Source organism: Balearica regulorum, chromosome 6 (assembly GCF_011004875.1).
Source record: "Balearica regulorum gibbericeps isolate bBalReg1 chromosome 6, bBalReg1.pri, whole genome shotgun sequence".
Classification (NCBI taxonomy): domain Eukaryota; kingdom Metazoa; phylum Chordata; class Aves; order Gruiformes; family Gruidae; genus Balearica; species Balearica regulorum.
In genome coordinates this window covers 23,484,137-23,499,930 of record NC_046189.1, presented here as the reverse complement: position 1 = coordinate 23,499,930, position 15,794 = coordinate 23,484,137, and the positions used below count along the sequence as shown (strand labels likewise).

Below are 15,794 nucleotides of genomic sequence, written 5' to 3'. Positions count from 1 at the left end.
GAACTATCCATTGTTTTGGATAATTCCAAAAGGATAACAGTCAGCAAAACCAAGAATAGTGTCACCACCTTTGCCAAATGATTCCAGCTCTTTCTGGAACACAGGTTTCAGTTGTTTTTGAGAAGGAATTAAGTACGTATATATTGCTCCCTCCCAACATTGAGGGCAAGAATGCACCCTGCCTTGTCTCAGCCAGTCAATAAATAACCTAGAAATACCATCAATCTAGTGGAGATTAGAAGTGGCTGAATTTTCACTGTTTTGTCTAAATTTTCTCAAGAATATCCTTATTTCTGCAGACTGAATTGGAAGAGCATATGCCTCATCTTCTTCAAGGCCTTCTTGTCCTTTTGGTACTCAGTTATGGCAAATCATCAAACCACTGTAATACTGTTTCCACAACACAAGGATCAACTCAGTGCTTTTGGGGACAGTCCCTGCTCACAGCAGTAGAGAGATTATTTTAGACACAACTGGAAATGGCAGAGTCCCTTTGGCATTGGCTTTAGCTAGCCTAGTATCTAATACAGAATAAATATGTAAAGAGCTCCAAGTCAAGTGTAGTATGCTCCAATAAAAAGGAAAAGAATCAGAAAACTATTAATGGCAGCACAATAAAAATAACACGAAAAATAAGTAGCAAATCAATTAAGCACAAAACCTGAGAGAACAAAGAGGTGCTCAAGGCTACCAAGTGCCTAATTCAAGAGAGTTCATTCTTCAAGATATTAAGCATCACAGCACTGAGTTGGCAAAATAAGTATATAAATTTCTACAAAACTCTGTGTGTTTTCCAGTAGGAATGTGCCTACCCTAAAGTCAGACTGGAATTTCTTGAATTGGTGTTTAGCAATTAAGACAGCAGCCTGCCAAACTGGCTTTTTCAAAATGTTTTTGCTTAGAGAAGATTTACATTGGTAAAGTCTTCCACAATTACATTTTCTCTGGAACTAATTAAAGGGTAACATTTTTCATAATCATATTTTAAAAAGCTGATTTTTCAAACATTGTTGGGATACAATTAATTCTTAGAACTTTAGGCTAGGCTGTCAGAATAATAGAACATTGGAAACTATTTTCAACACAAGTTGACAATATACTGAAGAATGAGCAGATTATAGGCTCTCAAAAGAAGGCCAGTATTTGTATTTCTTCTGCCACTGTTTAAAATTTTTGAATATGTCTGGACAAGGAATTCAGTTTTAAAATACAAATTATTTAGAGAGGGAATTCTGTCATACGTCCTTCAACTCTTAAATCTTACCCGCTCAGGAAGAAAAAAAAAGTTAATGTAAAGATTTATGGTTGAGGATGCAGTGATTATTTTGATTATCTGACAATCACAGGTTTTGATTATTTGATAATTGCAGAAGCAGGCAGGTTTATTTTTTACTTTGCTACAAATATAATATATATCATTGCCTCTGCTACAAAAGCTCAGAGCCTGACTAATGATTGCACATAATTCCCATAGTGTCGTCATCTTCATTGTTGTATGTCACCCATCATGCCTCGCAGCTGCTATCATGATAGATTGTCTTAAAGGCGGTCACTACAACACAGCCACTTCTGGAGTGACACGATTATGACCCCTATGCAGAAGAATGCTGTCTATCTGAAAGTACTACTGAAGAAATGCAGGTGATCTTCAGTAAAAGTTAAACATGGCATCTTCATGACAGAAAAACAAACCATGCAACTCAAAGCTATAAATGTTTAAGACTACAACTACTTATGATCTCACTTACTCAAAAGCTTGTATATCCAGTAGCAAGGTAACCTTCTTACACTGTCTGGAGAATTGGTTTAAGATCTCTCAGTGGGACTTAGAGCATCCAGACATAAACTGGCTGAACTGTTAACCTGAAAGAAACCATTCAGTATTGCCCTAGAATTAATTAGTTCCACTTTAACATGGAAAAGGGTTTCAGTGGGAAAAGTGCCAGAATGAGAGCCATCAAAACAGACCTCTGGTAATCACCAGAGGAGTATTAATCTATCTGATTAATCTGTTGAGCTGTAATAGTTCCTCAAGGGCAGTGTGATGAGTTGGTAAGTGAACCTGGTGTCATTCTTCTATCCCCTGCTCCAGAAGGATATAGGTCTGTACAAGAAAGCTTGCTGGCAACAGCAGTGCTTCCTATTTGCCCTGGTAGGAACTGGTTGAAAGCAGATGGATACTTCTCCAGACTCACTAGACGCTACCTTTGCTGAAAATTTTGCAATGCTTTCACCAGAACCATAGTGTCTTTGGCAACATTAAGTAGGGATTGAAGCACTTGAGAGGAATAGTTAGCAATGATACCATACTGGAGTTATCTGGAAGCCAAACCTGATATAAGAATAAGATACATTCTGGTAATAAGGTCTGTCAGAAGCAGTCTCCCTGCCAGGGAAACAGCAAAGGTTTTTGACAACCAGAGGAGAAAAGCTACAGAGTAAATATGGATCATAACTGACCGTACAGCTACTATCAGCCTTTTGCCACATTAAAGCAGGTGTGCTACATTAGTATACCTTAAAGTTTTTGGCTTCTGCTGGGTATCTGAGTGTTGGGAGCCACTAGGTCTGGGGAGGGAATGAGATTTCACTGTGTTTCAGAGAAGATTCCTCCCTCCCCCCGCCCTTTCAAAGAGGATAAACATGTTTATCTCATCTTCTGGTCCCTAAGAGAAAACTTATTAAAGCTGTCTAAAACTGAGGTGCTGGAGGAAGCATGATGGCAGAGCCAGTGTTATCTGCCAATCTTCAATAAGAATTTCGGTGACTGAACAGAAATGTTTATGGTATCAGTAAACTCCTACAAGCATTTGGACTGACACCCATGGGCAAAAACTAAGACAAAAGCCAGTTATTGCAAGGACAATCTGCAATTAAGAATTTCACGGACAAAATATGAGACAAAAGGAATAGAGAGTAAATCATTATCAAATAAACTGAAATAGAGAAACTGGAACAGAAATTTAACATATCAAATAATCCCAGTGACTTAGAGTTCAGAAAAGTGCTGGTGCTGCGTCATCAGGAGCCATAATTTCATCTGTCCAGATTCCTGATGTAGGAAATGCTTGCACAATTTCTGTCACCTTTTAAAAAGACAGTATTTCCCACTGAACTAAGCAAACCCCTTTCTCTTCTTAATCAGCTAGCTTCCACTTGGCAGCTGCATATGTGTAGAATATTTCTAAAAGGTAACCAGGTCACCATAAGAAGCATCTATTGAGCATCTTTTCTTTTACTCATTGACTTCCTATTTTTCCTCTGCATTACACACTTTTACCCTCCTCTGTTGGCCACCTCAGCACTGGAATCACACTGGGAGTCAATCTTTTTGCAGTCTCTGACCCAGAGTATTGATTCAATGCTGTGAAAGATGCCATTCAGTTATAATCAGTAACTAAACCATAAAACCATATTATCACTTACTTTCATTCATTCACTCAAGTAATATGACTAAACATCTTCAACTTCTTTCATCAACTCTCTACAGTAGCCAAGTGATGCTGGCAAGACAATAAAGAAAAAAAAATAAATCATAAAGTCCAAACAGGCCTTTTGGAGCTTGATCAGATCATACTCTACGTGTTCCCCTCTGCAAAATAATAGTAGGCAGACCTTTAACATCCCTCTTTGAAAGACAAATTTAGTTTCTTTACCTATAATTTTCAAATGGACATTTGCCATTCTCATAACCTTTCATAATAAACTTGTTTCCTACTCTTTCTGGTGTCTGTACACAGACACCAGACTCCCATGAAATATCCCATTAGTCTCACTGCTGAATTCTGGTTTCACCTGATGTCACCTTTCATTACCACAGGCAATTTAAAGCTCAGGCATTCTGCCATAGCTGAGGAGACATAAAAGACCAAAAATTACTTCAGAAAAATTATTGCTTGGAAAAAGTCTAGGAAGAATTTATAAGTCTCTGTCCTGGTTTTCAGCTGATAGAGTTAATTTTCACAAGAAGCTGGGAGGGGACACAGCCAGGACAGCTGACCCGAACTAGCCAAAGGGGTATTCCATTCCACATGACATCATGCTCGGTATATAAATGGAGGGGGGGCTGGCCGGGGAGGAGGGGACGGGCTGGGCATCAGGTCCCAGGCAGTGAGCAAATTGCATTGTGTTTCACTTGCCACTTGCTTTGTATATTCTTTTAGAACAACTGCTGCTGTTATTTTCCTCTTTCTCTGCTCTCCCAGTAAACTGTCCCTATCCCAACATGCGAGTTTTACCTTTTTCCTCCGATTCTCCTCCCCATCCCACCGGCATGAGTGAGGGGCCACATGGTGCTTAGCTACTGGCTGGGGATAAACCATGACAGTCTCCTCTCTCCATTATTTTTTTCCTCATCAGCAATTATTCCAAAACCTCAACTGTTTTCCCACTTATTTAGCCTCACATTAGTAATAAAAAAAAATAATAATTTTCTTAACTTTACAAGCCTATAAGACATAAGGAATCTTTTAGATAAACACAAGCTGAATTCTGATGGAGCTTTCCCCCAGCTTGGAAATTATAAAATTACAGGTAAAGATATAATCTCTGTCTTCTCTTGCATGGCTACCCAGTGTCGTCTTAATCCAATACAGACAGGAAGAAGTAAAAACAGTAACAAATATTTCCAACAAAAAGGAGAGGGAAAGGAATGACTAGAGAGAGAACATTTAATAAAATACATTAAGCAGAAATTACTTTAGTTACGGGAGACCAAGAAAGATGGAAAACCAAGCAATCCAAATAGCATGCTGACAGATCTCAAAGCTTTCCTCTTGCAGAGCCTAGCAAAAGAATGCACTGAGAATTACTTTGCTTTATACTGTCCAATCATTCTATGCTTGTATCTCAGTCACGAAAGGATGTACCTGATGGAACAAGTCCCAAGTTCAAGAGACTTTACTGAACAATCTGTAGACCTGAATTATGAATTACTCTACCAATGAACCAACAAGTTTCAAAGGCTTGCCTTTTTGTGAAGGCTCAACACAAGACACTGAAGAGGCCAGAAACTACTGCCTGAAACAGTTATCATCCCAACTGCAAAGGATAATGAAAAGAAAATCTTGCTTTGGCATAAAGAGTAAAAATAATACTATAAAGATATGTCTTGAAATACAAGTCAGACATTTCACACGAAATGGTTCCTGTCTATTGTTAACTTCAAATGAAGATGATCTAGGATGTCTTCCTCTTCTTCCTCCCTTTTAAAATTCTATTAAACACATCAAATTCATAACATGAGAATCTCATATGTATTAGAATAGGAACAGTAGCTTCTAAGTTGAGAGAAATAACTCTGAAGGAGGAAAAAATAAATTCCCTTACCCCAAGAAGAATCCTTTAGTCTCTCTTCCTCAATTCCATCCTTCTTAAGATGAAGCTTGGAAGAAGAATCCATAGTTAGATGGATACAACAGCTTACTCCCACCCATTAAAACATATTTCAGGAAAAGAGAATTCAAGGGAAGAGTGAAAAGGGTTTGAGGTTGAGCTGAAAGTTAGTTTTATAGGAGCTGGTCAAGAAGTCAAATCTAAACAACCTCTTCTTTCTCACTTTTATCAGAGCATAATCTGAGGAATGTTGTAGATCAGACACTCAAACAAAGGAATTTTGAACCCTTGATATGCCTAAACAACTTGTCTTATCTAACTGAGAAGCAGTGGGGTAAATCTTTTGTAGTAACTCATACTCTTTGCGTAAGTATTTGTAAAGTGGTCATATTCAAATATGGATTAACCATTTAAATAACAAGTTCTTTGGGATCCTTAGGATTGGATGAAAGTCTAGAGTGACGTTATTCAGCTAACATCTGCAGAGAAATGGTGTGGAAGTGCTGTGGGGAACTGAGGTTTATAGCAGGAAAGATTTGGAACTTGGACACTGTGTTATGCCAAGTCCTACATGTGAGTCATTTCACTCTTTCCTCTGGCTGACTGATTAATCCCATTCCTCTACAGCAGCAGCAAGTTGTAAGATACTTTATATATGCACCCAACTGTTCCCAGCGCTATTGCCAAACAAACTAAGAGTATTTTCTTTGATGTGGAGAAAAGTTACATTCCTTCCTCATTCAATTGCTAGCGGTGTTGAAAAACTACTTAGGTGAATGGCTAGATACCACTAAAATCTTGTTACACGACATATCAGACATCTCATTCAGATCAAGGGACAGAGCTATGGAGATCAGCGGGGGCAGAAAATAAGAGAAAAGAAAAAGTGAAAGAGAGAAATAATAAAGCACTTTCATGAACACTTTCTTGCTTGTCAGCAGAGTCTTAAGCATGTCCAGAGAATTTTAAGTGTCTGATCAGGCAGAGATGATAATTAAGAGAAAGGGTATGTGAAGAAGTATATGTGAAAGATGTTTTGTGTCCACTGTTAGGAGGGTTGGGAGTGCTATGACACAGGAGAAATGACTTAAACTCAGAATTCTCCACTCAGAATCTGTGATGGCACAGATCTGCCTTTCGACAACCATTTCATTTCCTTGGTTACTGCTCAAAATGTTTTGCAGTCTAAGCCATGTTTTGTACCAAACCTGTAAAGTTTCAGAGTGCTACAGAAAGCATTACAGAAATGCAAATTGTACTACTGGTTAATGCAGTTTCTATAAGTAGCAATCATAATAAATAACTGAAATAATATGTACTGCTGATTCACAGTGAAGGGAAAAAAGCCCTACTGCACCTGGGTGACAGAACTACAGATACTGCTGAAGACAGGAACATTACCCTTTACTATTGAGATGTACAATGACTTCACCTGATGACCAAATCCTAGCTGGCTAGAAAAGAATTACAGCGCAGTTGTGACTGAGAATCCATGATAACGTATTGTAATCCAACAAATAATTTTAAACAAATGTTGTTCAAAAGCATTAGCTTCTTTGAGATTCATAATATACTAAGTTTGTTGTCCTTCCCTGTTTACATACTACTGGTATTGTAACAGCTCTTGTAGCATACTGGAAGCCCATGTGATAGATGTTTCCCCAAAGGTCTCAATAGTATGAACTGTAGCTCTTCCACAGCAGTCCCAAAAATTACTGCTCATTTGCCAAGGCCAACATGTTGACAATCCTCCACTCCAGGAATCCTTTCAAACTGTTTGGTGCTTTCCAGACAATAATTGTTTAACTACGGTGGGAGGAAAGATGGTTTTATTTCCCCTGCACTGCTGTTGCAGAAACAGCTATCTTAGGGAGTTACCACACCGGGCTTCCTGAAAACAGACCAAACCCCACAGAACGCTGTTTCCTCTGCTCTGGGCAAGCATACACACACACAAAACTGTTCTGTTTGCCTTAAATAATTAAGAGGTGAATTACATGTTTTTAATAGACCTTTTTCTAATAATTTAATTGTTAAAATAGTGGGGGATGGGGGAACCCACTCTCCAAATTCAATGGGATAACAATCTTTCTCTTGGACCCTGAGCTTATCCCTTCAAGCTACAAAAACAAAAGCCCCTGAGAACTGGCAAACAAATTTATCACATTATTGTTGGCATCAAAACAGAGGAACTTTTAATCTATTTCAGCTGAAATCACATGATCCAGTAGCCTGGGGGAAGGGATATTAATAGCAGTCAGGGCGAAGAGAAGAGAGCAACTTTCCTCAGCCCAGAGCCAGGCAGCAGGTTCTCCGCAGCTCTTCTCCGCCATCCCCCCGAGCGCACGGGGCCAGCGGGGTGGCAAGCCCAGCGGCAGTGGGCTCGCAGAGATAGCGTCGGGCATCAGGGCTCGACGGTTTCTGACAGCCGAGGCCAACTACAGCTACGGACTCACACCACGGCCCTCCCGACGCCAGCCAACCCCGCTTTTGATCATAGCGCATTTGAAGAGCTTTTAGGCTAGTTCTGCAACAGACTGTGTGCTGCTGTACTCAGGTAGGATTCGGAAAAAGAACGACAGAGACAGCGCTGAAAAAAGTAAATCAGCTATAAGCAAGTCCCTATCTCCTATTTGGTATTGATAACATCATTCCTTTAATGAGAGCAGGAGAGAAGAAAAAAACCAAAACAACAAGGGAAGATGGAGAAATGGCTTTCATCAACAGAAATGCATACATCAGCCAACAAGCTGAATAATCACAAAACGGGGAAAAACCCTGATCCAAGCATTAATAATTCAATCAGTATTCATTGAAATAACATTGATTTTAATTAATCTATTTCACATCACTGTTCATATCCTATGTGCTTTCTATTACAGCTTAAAAATCATTAGTGGTACGAGCCTGCTAAGTACTCATATCTTTAAAAATAACAAAAGAGACACAAACTTGCCAAATAAATATTTTAAAGCCTCGAATAGTCAATAAAGAAAAATGAAATGTAATTGCTTGTCACTGTGCATTACTAATATGGAATACACTAGTATGTTGCCAGCTGTATTATAAACATAATTTGATTCATTGGAACTTCAGTATATTACAATATTGGTAAGAACTGCATCAGCCACTGAAGTATATACTTACCAGCTTGTATTTGCACAATACAATATCTGGCACTGATTGAAGCAGAACACTTCTCATTTATTCTACTGCTCTGCTCTGAGCTCATCCGAAATACACAGGAACAAAAAAAAGTACATGGTTTTTGTCTGAAGTAGGCTCAGCAGATCAATAGAGAATACCTATGTCCATCACAGAGCTTTGCTGGAGATGATGCGGAACAAGGCGTGTTTCAAAAGGAAACTCCAAGAGCCACTGTAATTCCTGAAGCTCTGTGCACCACAGCCAGCCAGAGCCAGCACGCAAGAACTGCGGTTCTCTGCTTTAGGACATAATTTCTTTTATTCATGTTGGGTAATGTTGACACTCTGGCCTTGGCCCTTCAGCAGGGTACTTTACCAGTGGCTCACTACCAAGATGGATAAAAGATAAAGAAGAGATGCATAGGCAAATGCAATTTGATAGAGAGCAGCAAGACCAGTCTGAGCTGCCTAGTATACTAAAATGTTTTTATAAAGAGATAAAAATAAATACACTCCTCTTTACATCCTCCTGTCATTACCCTTTATGTCATAGTGATATAGTGAATCCACAATTATTGTGACTATATATTTTATTTTGTTTATTTATTTTTACAATATATTGGGGAAATTTCTGACTTTGGATGCCATATGATGTTCTTCTATCTAGCTGAGTAACTACAAATCAAGAGATATGACAGTTCAAGCACTTGGTTTTTTAAACAAGGTTTTTTTGCTTTCCTATAGGTCTCTAATTAAGCTCAGTCAATTTTTATTAGTTTTCTACAGGTTCTGATTTCGTTGCAAGGCAATCAAAATACTTTAAATCTTTTCGCTGTCAGTCATCTGTCTTTACCCAAGAGAGCCTTTCACATCACAGCTTTTACCTTATTCTCCAACAATGCTCATACTTGTTCTCTTAATTGATACTTGTTTACACTAACGATTTCTGCTATGTGTGAAATACTTTCATGTGTAAAATAAACTGTAAGTAGCATTTCTCCATCTCCACCCCAAACTCATTATCTAAATGCTACAGGTTACTCCGCGTTTCTATATACACAAAACACAGAAGTGCTGATTTTCTCATTTAGTAACAGTTGTGGTCACCTTAGGTGTGCCAGCAGTTCAGCAAGGGCCACAGCCTGCCACTGCACATTATCACAGGATAATAGGACAGAAGAATTTACATTCCAGATACCTCTCCAAAAAAATACCATAATTGGCTTATCAACAGTACTCAACCAAGCGCAATATAAAGCTCAGGCACAAGCTTATTCTATATATGCATACCTATCTAAATATATGCTTGTATAGATGGCTATCTGTAGCTTTTTTTCCGCATCATGTGCAATATTGAAATACATTATCTTTTCCAATGGCATCACACACCACCTTGCACCGGCCTGCAGTACGTAGATACAATAAGCACTATCACTTAAACTACAGAAATCTTTGCGCACCACGTCTGTAAACATCCTCAGTGCACTTCAGTTTCCACAGAAGTATGTATTTGTTAAAGCTTTTTTACCTGAAAAAGAAAAACACTAATAGCACCATGGGAGTTTCAAGAAAGGCAGGCAAATTATGATCACATTTACCATCTAATTTGCTCTCTGAGGCTTGTTCAAACAGTGCAAACATTGTGCTCCTCTTCTTCATTTGTTCTGACAAGCAGGATGACAACTAATCACCATCAAGAGCTTTCCCACTCTCCAGGCCCCCGTTTTCTGTTTATCCAATTTGATGCCTTCCAGCCAAGGAAACTGTTAGCCTTCCCTGCCACCCCAACTGAGAAGGACAGCTCTCCAAGGCCAGATTTCAACTAGAAGTCTTGTAGGGTGTGAATCCACGGTGCTAAGCAGGAATAAAACAAGCCGTTTCTGGTGTGCGGCGTGCGATAGCACCGGCAGTGGGTTCTGTATAGGGTGACAAAAACACCCGAGGGAGGCCAAGGAGGTTGGAGACTGACATAGAAAAAGGAACGCAAGGAAAGGAGAGGCATCTTCTACTCTCTTCCCTTATATTCCCCAAAAGACAGATCTCTGATCTACCAAAGTGTTGCCATGCAAGTCCTAAAGTGTGCAAAAAAGGAAAAGAGGAAAAAAAAGGGGGGGGGGGGGGGAAACAACCTTGGAGAATACTGGAAAGTTACTTCAAGGATGTCTGTCCTTTGATAGATCTGCTCTCCAAAACTATTGCACTGATTGGCCTTGATAAGACTCAGCCACACAATCAAATTATCTTGGCTTAACGAGTTAAGCCAGTGTCATTGTCCACATGTCCCCTCTTCACCCAGAGCCTAAGCAAGACAACACGAAATGAAAAAGGACTAAGCCATATTACCTCACATGCCCGTTGGGCTAAATTAGTACACAGTAGGCACCATTCCTTAGCAGATGCATAAGCCGTAAAGATTTCACATGGGCAACTTGTTATAAACCTAAAAGGGAAAATTATGTTGAAACTTCGATATTTAATAACACAAACAGTACGTACGCTCATGCAAATAAGGACTCGCTACAATTCAACCTTACTGAACACAGGTCATATCAAAACTGGGCAATGTGTTAAGCAACATATGTAACATAAACAATCACCAAACTTTTCATTGCTTTACCTGTCAGACACTGTACTATATCTGATAGCATGACGGAAATAATGTCAACAGGCAGCTGGCTAACTCCAGATTCATCAATTTTAAGAGGTCTTGACCTTTACATTGGCCAAACCCATACCAAAAAATCGTGGGTTTTTTTTCTTTATAAGCATTTGAAAAATGCAGCTAGGCTTTAATTGACAGAAGGTACACACTCTCTTACCATTACTTCTGTCCCTTTGCCTGCAGGCAGCAGGCAATGTCTGCAGTGTCACTAACCAGCACCTCTGCATCAGATTTAGCTATACAAAATACTGACATTAGGAAGCTGCCTGGCTCAAACTCTATGCTACTTTTTGAAAGGCTATTAAATATTTTTCTGAATCTTGCAATCCTGCTGCTTGCACACATAATTAAACAGTCTGCACTAGAATACATTTTGAGTCAGGTGATTGTTCATGAGATATTATGAAAACTTGTCCAAATAGAGAGCGCGTGTGTGTGTTTAATTTTTTTTTAATTAATTTTTTTCCCCCACAAATGTTCTCCAAGTATTTTCATACCCTTTCTAACATCAGGAGGGTTTTTTTCCTTTCTACAAGTTAACTTGTTTCTTTAATGCCTACTCAGGAAAAGATGTAGAAATTAAGTATGACAAATGCAAATATCTTGAGAGCCTCCTACTTGGCAAAGGGATACAACAGACCATGTATAACTTCTACCACTTCTTTAAAAAGTACTATCTGGAACAGAGAGGAATTTTGCAAACTAAAGACTGCAAAGGTTTCCGTGAAAGGAGACATAATAAAATTCTTTGGAGAGAGGTTGGTATATTCTTTGGAAGGACAAAGGGAGAAAAAAAAAGCCATTCCCCTTGCTCCTGCTGCTTCCAAGAGTAGTTGCAATTTCCTTTTCTTGAAGGAGATTTAGGGGACAGGAACATCAAGGCTGTTGTCTCTGCTGCATGTTACATGAGGGCCTTCAGTTTGTTCTCTATTACGATGATAAATATCTTCATGGCAGTGAGAGGTTCTCCCACATCACTCTGCCATCCATGCATCACACCAGTCTATGGACCAAGGAGGTGGATTTTCCTGATTTAAAGATAGATCTGGTAGCCTAATGGATTTTAGATTAGACCAGTCCACTCTCACATCAGTATATAATCTTTGTAAGTGTCTGAGCCTGAAGATGTTCAGTGGTAGAGCTGAACTACTTTCTCCAAATGCATCATATGTTATTTCTATAGGCTATGATACTTAAATGGTCCATATCAAATTCACAGATGTTTTTTCCTTTAGCCATTACTGCTGGTTTCTAGTGGCTGTCACAGCACATCTGTGATTTCAATTTGTAAAGATCAATTAAGCCACCATCCCAAAGTCGCAGGACACTGCAGAGCTGCAAAAGAGGAGCTAATGGATTTTTTCCATCCCGTCTGCTTCACAGCATTAACTTGGAGGATCTTAAATTTTGAGCTTTTAGATCAGAGACAGATGTTTGCAGAAAGAAGCCGAAGCCCACAAGTAACTTTCTTTAACAATTAGTATCCTGTGCAACTTCAGTGATGTCAACAGAATCAAGGGGGAGGTAAATCAGTGTGCGTTTTTGGCAGCTTTCCCTTTTCTGCCAATTAGAACAATCAGACTCTGAATTTCACATTGAGCTAAAAGAAATTAGCAGCGTTGTCTTGGTCAAATGTTAAAGTAAATAGCACTTGAAGTGTTAATCATAATTGCAGTTTTTCAGGTTATTCATATTGCATTCCCATTGGCTCACTTTCCCGTGCTTGCCATGGTGAACGTATTTTGATGAGCGGCATTAACACTGCTTTGTGCCAAAAGAGAGAGCTGGGTCTCAGCTGCTAAAGCAGCAGGCTGCCAAAACAGCTGGGCTCACCTTCCCCAGAGAAGCCTTCTGCTGCTTGCAGGAGGCACTTGGGTACAGAGGAGTGGAGCAGGTGGGAGGACACGGTAAGAAGACAACTGGTTTCAGACATCCTTCTCCAGGTGGTGGGGAGAAGAAGGCAAGGTGCAGAGATGGGTGAAAGGTAGACTCAGGCTCCCGGGGAAGGAAACACATACGAACCCGTTGCCGATTCTTAAATGGCTCAAATGGTAGGCAGTATGCTTTAAAAAGTGTTATAGCAGCAAAGAGGCTCTTTGTAGGGAAACAAGGGCTTTCCTGATGCGGAGGCAGGCTGTGCTTTAGGAACATACCGTAATTAGTTTCTTACTACAGCCACTATATTATAAATACGCACAGACTGCAAGATTTTTCAAGTTTCTTAACGCTTGCTGAAGATGACGAGATATGCAAAATTCAGTTGAAAATGTAAGCAATGTATTTTGAAATGTAATAATTTCAGCTTAAAATAGTTTATGTTCTTTCAATACTGCAGATGTGTAGAGGGTACTATCACACATCTTCTGGTCTTTCCACTCCTTGTAGCTCCGCATGCACCTCTCTGAGGTCGGCTCAGACTCAGTGCAGGTGTTTCCAGCAAACGCCCTTCTGTGCTGCATGGGATTTGCATGCAAACTCCTCGTGAGAAGAGACGCCGTGGCAGTACATGGAAAAGGAAGCGCCACTGAGCAGCCACAGACCACTGAGAGCAGCTGTTTAATAGGAGTTAAACTCAGTATCCACTGAAGTCAGGGGGAATTTTGTTACCAACACTGACAGGACTTGGATTTTCTCTAAAATATTGTCAAATAAGCCAGCCAGCTTCAAAAAGCCTCATCGTTATGCTTCAGATGCAATAATCCTAGGTGGTGCTTGAAATAACTTTAGATTACAATTTCCAGTGGAAGTCTTTTCAACTTGTTTTTCCCCTTAAGAGCAGGTTTCCTTATAAAACAAGAGCAGTACTCTCTTGCATTTGAACTTTGCATGAAAATCCCTATTTCCAACACACTATAAGTTTTTTTTACAGCTTGGTTAGTTACCAGGAATTAAAGAGCCCACACCATGAATAAGGACATGTAAGAACAGACTGAAGTAGAAAGGAGGCATGCGGTAAGAGGACTAGCAAATGCAAATATTTTACCTTGTCTTACTATCACCAGGTAGTTTTCAGAGGAACCACTGGCTACACATTACAAAGCAAAGTACAAATACGAATCGTTCTTATCTTTTTGTCTGTGCTCTACATGAGTTAACTATTTAAGCAAATATTAACAAGTGAGCTAAAGTAAAATGGTATCTCGTTTTCTGATCTTCCAAAATGCCACATGAACATCCTATACAGTGGGCCAGTCACAAAAAGCCACATCAAATAAAATAAGATGGATTTACTTCCCGTTCAGCTACTTGCACAGCTTGTCTCTAAAGCAAAAATAACATTCCCAAGTCTTGCTGAAGACAGGAAAGGATATTTCTGTCTCTAAAACAGGCCCTACCGTAAGTCCACTACCAAGCCACACAGATTGCCAGTATAGCCAGTGCAACAGCACGTTAAACCACAGCACCCTGGCTGCAGGCAGGGCACCAGCCCTGCTCGCACAGACACTGCTGCGTGCACATGCTGGTCCAGGGTATTGTGCAGAAGCCTGGCCAGTCCAAAGCACGCTTATCGCATTATCATCATTCTTCCATTTTAAGTTAAAAAGCCAGCTAAACCTATATTGCACAAAAAAAAGCCCTCCGTAGTAGATTTTTTCCGAGTTCAATAAGAAAGGTATTGTATCAAGTGGCAGTAGCTAGGCAGTCTTTATTGGGCTCATAAAGGATTATGATTTTGCCCTATTCTCTATATAAGTGAATTTCTTAAAATATCATTTTTAAAATGGCACTTCTTCTTCTCATGATAGTGTTTCTTTAATATATTAACTTTCCCACATCCCATACTTTGATGGTTCGGCAATTTTCTAGTTCATTTTAAATCAGTTTTTGACAAAACAATACCAACAGTTCAGTAAGTGTCCCAGCTGAATTTTACAATTTACGTTTCTTTCTGAAAAACCCTCTTACTGAATAGCTTTAGCAACTAATAAAATTCTTCAATTTTAAAGCCAAAAGAATCACTTTAAGCACTAAATTCATGGCGAAGGGGGAGGACTAGTGATACTGAATGTTGATAGTAGATTTTGTTTTTAACACTAGAAAAGCTTTTTTTAAAATCAGCTATACATTGTAATTTACAGTTTTCATGCATACCCTACTGCATAGATTTTTAGTTATACTTTTGATGCTTTGACATACACAGATGTGTACACATATATGCATACATATACATATATGTGCATACATGTAGGTAAATATATGTGTATACATATGTATCTATATACAGATACATATACACAAACATCCATACATGCACGTAAACCATTGCTGTTATATTTCTCTGTTCTGGCTAAACAACAATGAACCAAAAAATATAGCAGAAAGTCACCCCTATGAAATAAAATTTATTCTTATGTCCTAGATACGATGCAATAACTAAGCTGAGTAGAATCCTAGTGAAGACACATAAGCCTTGTTTACATATATTGCGTATGTTACAGTGAAGTGAACCACTAATAGCATAGCTCCCAATCTGTGATTTATGATGCCTTTGCATCAGTAACACCATGATAACTCACTTTTATAAATTATGAACTCCTACTGCATTCTCACTTTGGAAAAAAATATACAGCCTAAGAGAGCTCATCTAAAACTGGAGACATGAGCAGAGCTGCAGATCCAACTGTTTCAAATATTTACCACACCCAACTCCT

The 15,794-nt window shown here is 39.2% G+C and overlaps 1 protein-coding gene across 4 annotated transcripts in view; it reads right to left on the bottom strand.

The window, feature by feature from the left end:
* FIGN (fidgetin, microtubule severing factor) overlaps positions 1-15,794 on the bottom strand; it is a 103,842-nt gene that overhangs the window by 40,926 nt on the left and 47,122 nt on the right. The window contains exon 2 of one of the 4 annotated variants that reach the window (XM_075756809.1): positions 5,329-5,383. The exons of the other annotated variants lie outside the window; for them this stretch is intronic. Within the exon in view, the coding sequence (XP_075612924.1) occupies positions 5,329-5,383 (55 nt within the window). The remainder of the gene's footprint in view (positions 1-5,328; positions 5,384-15,794) is intronic. 4 annotated transcript variants of the gene reach the window in all.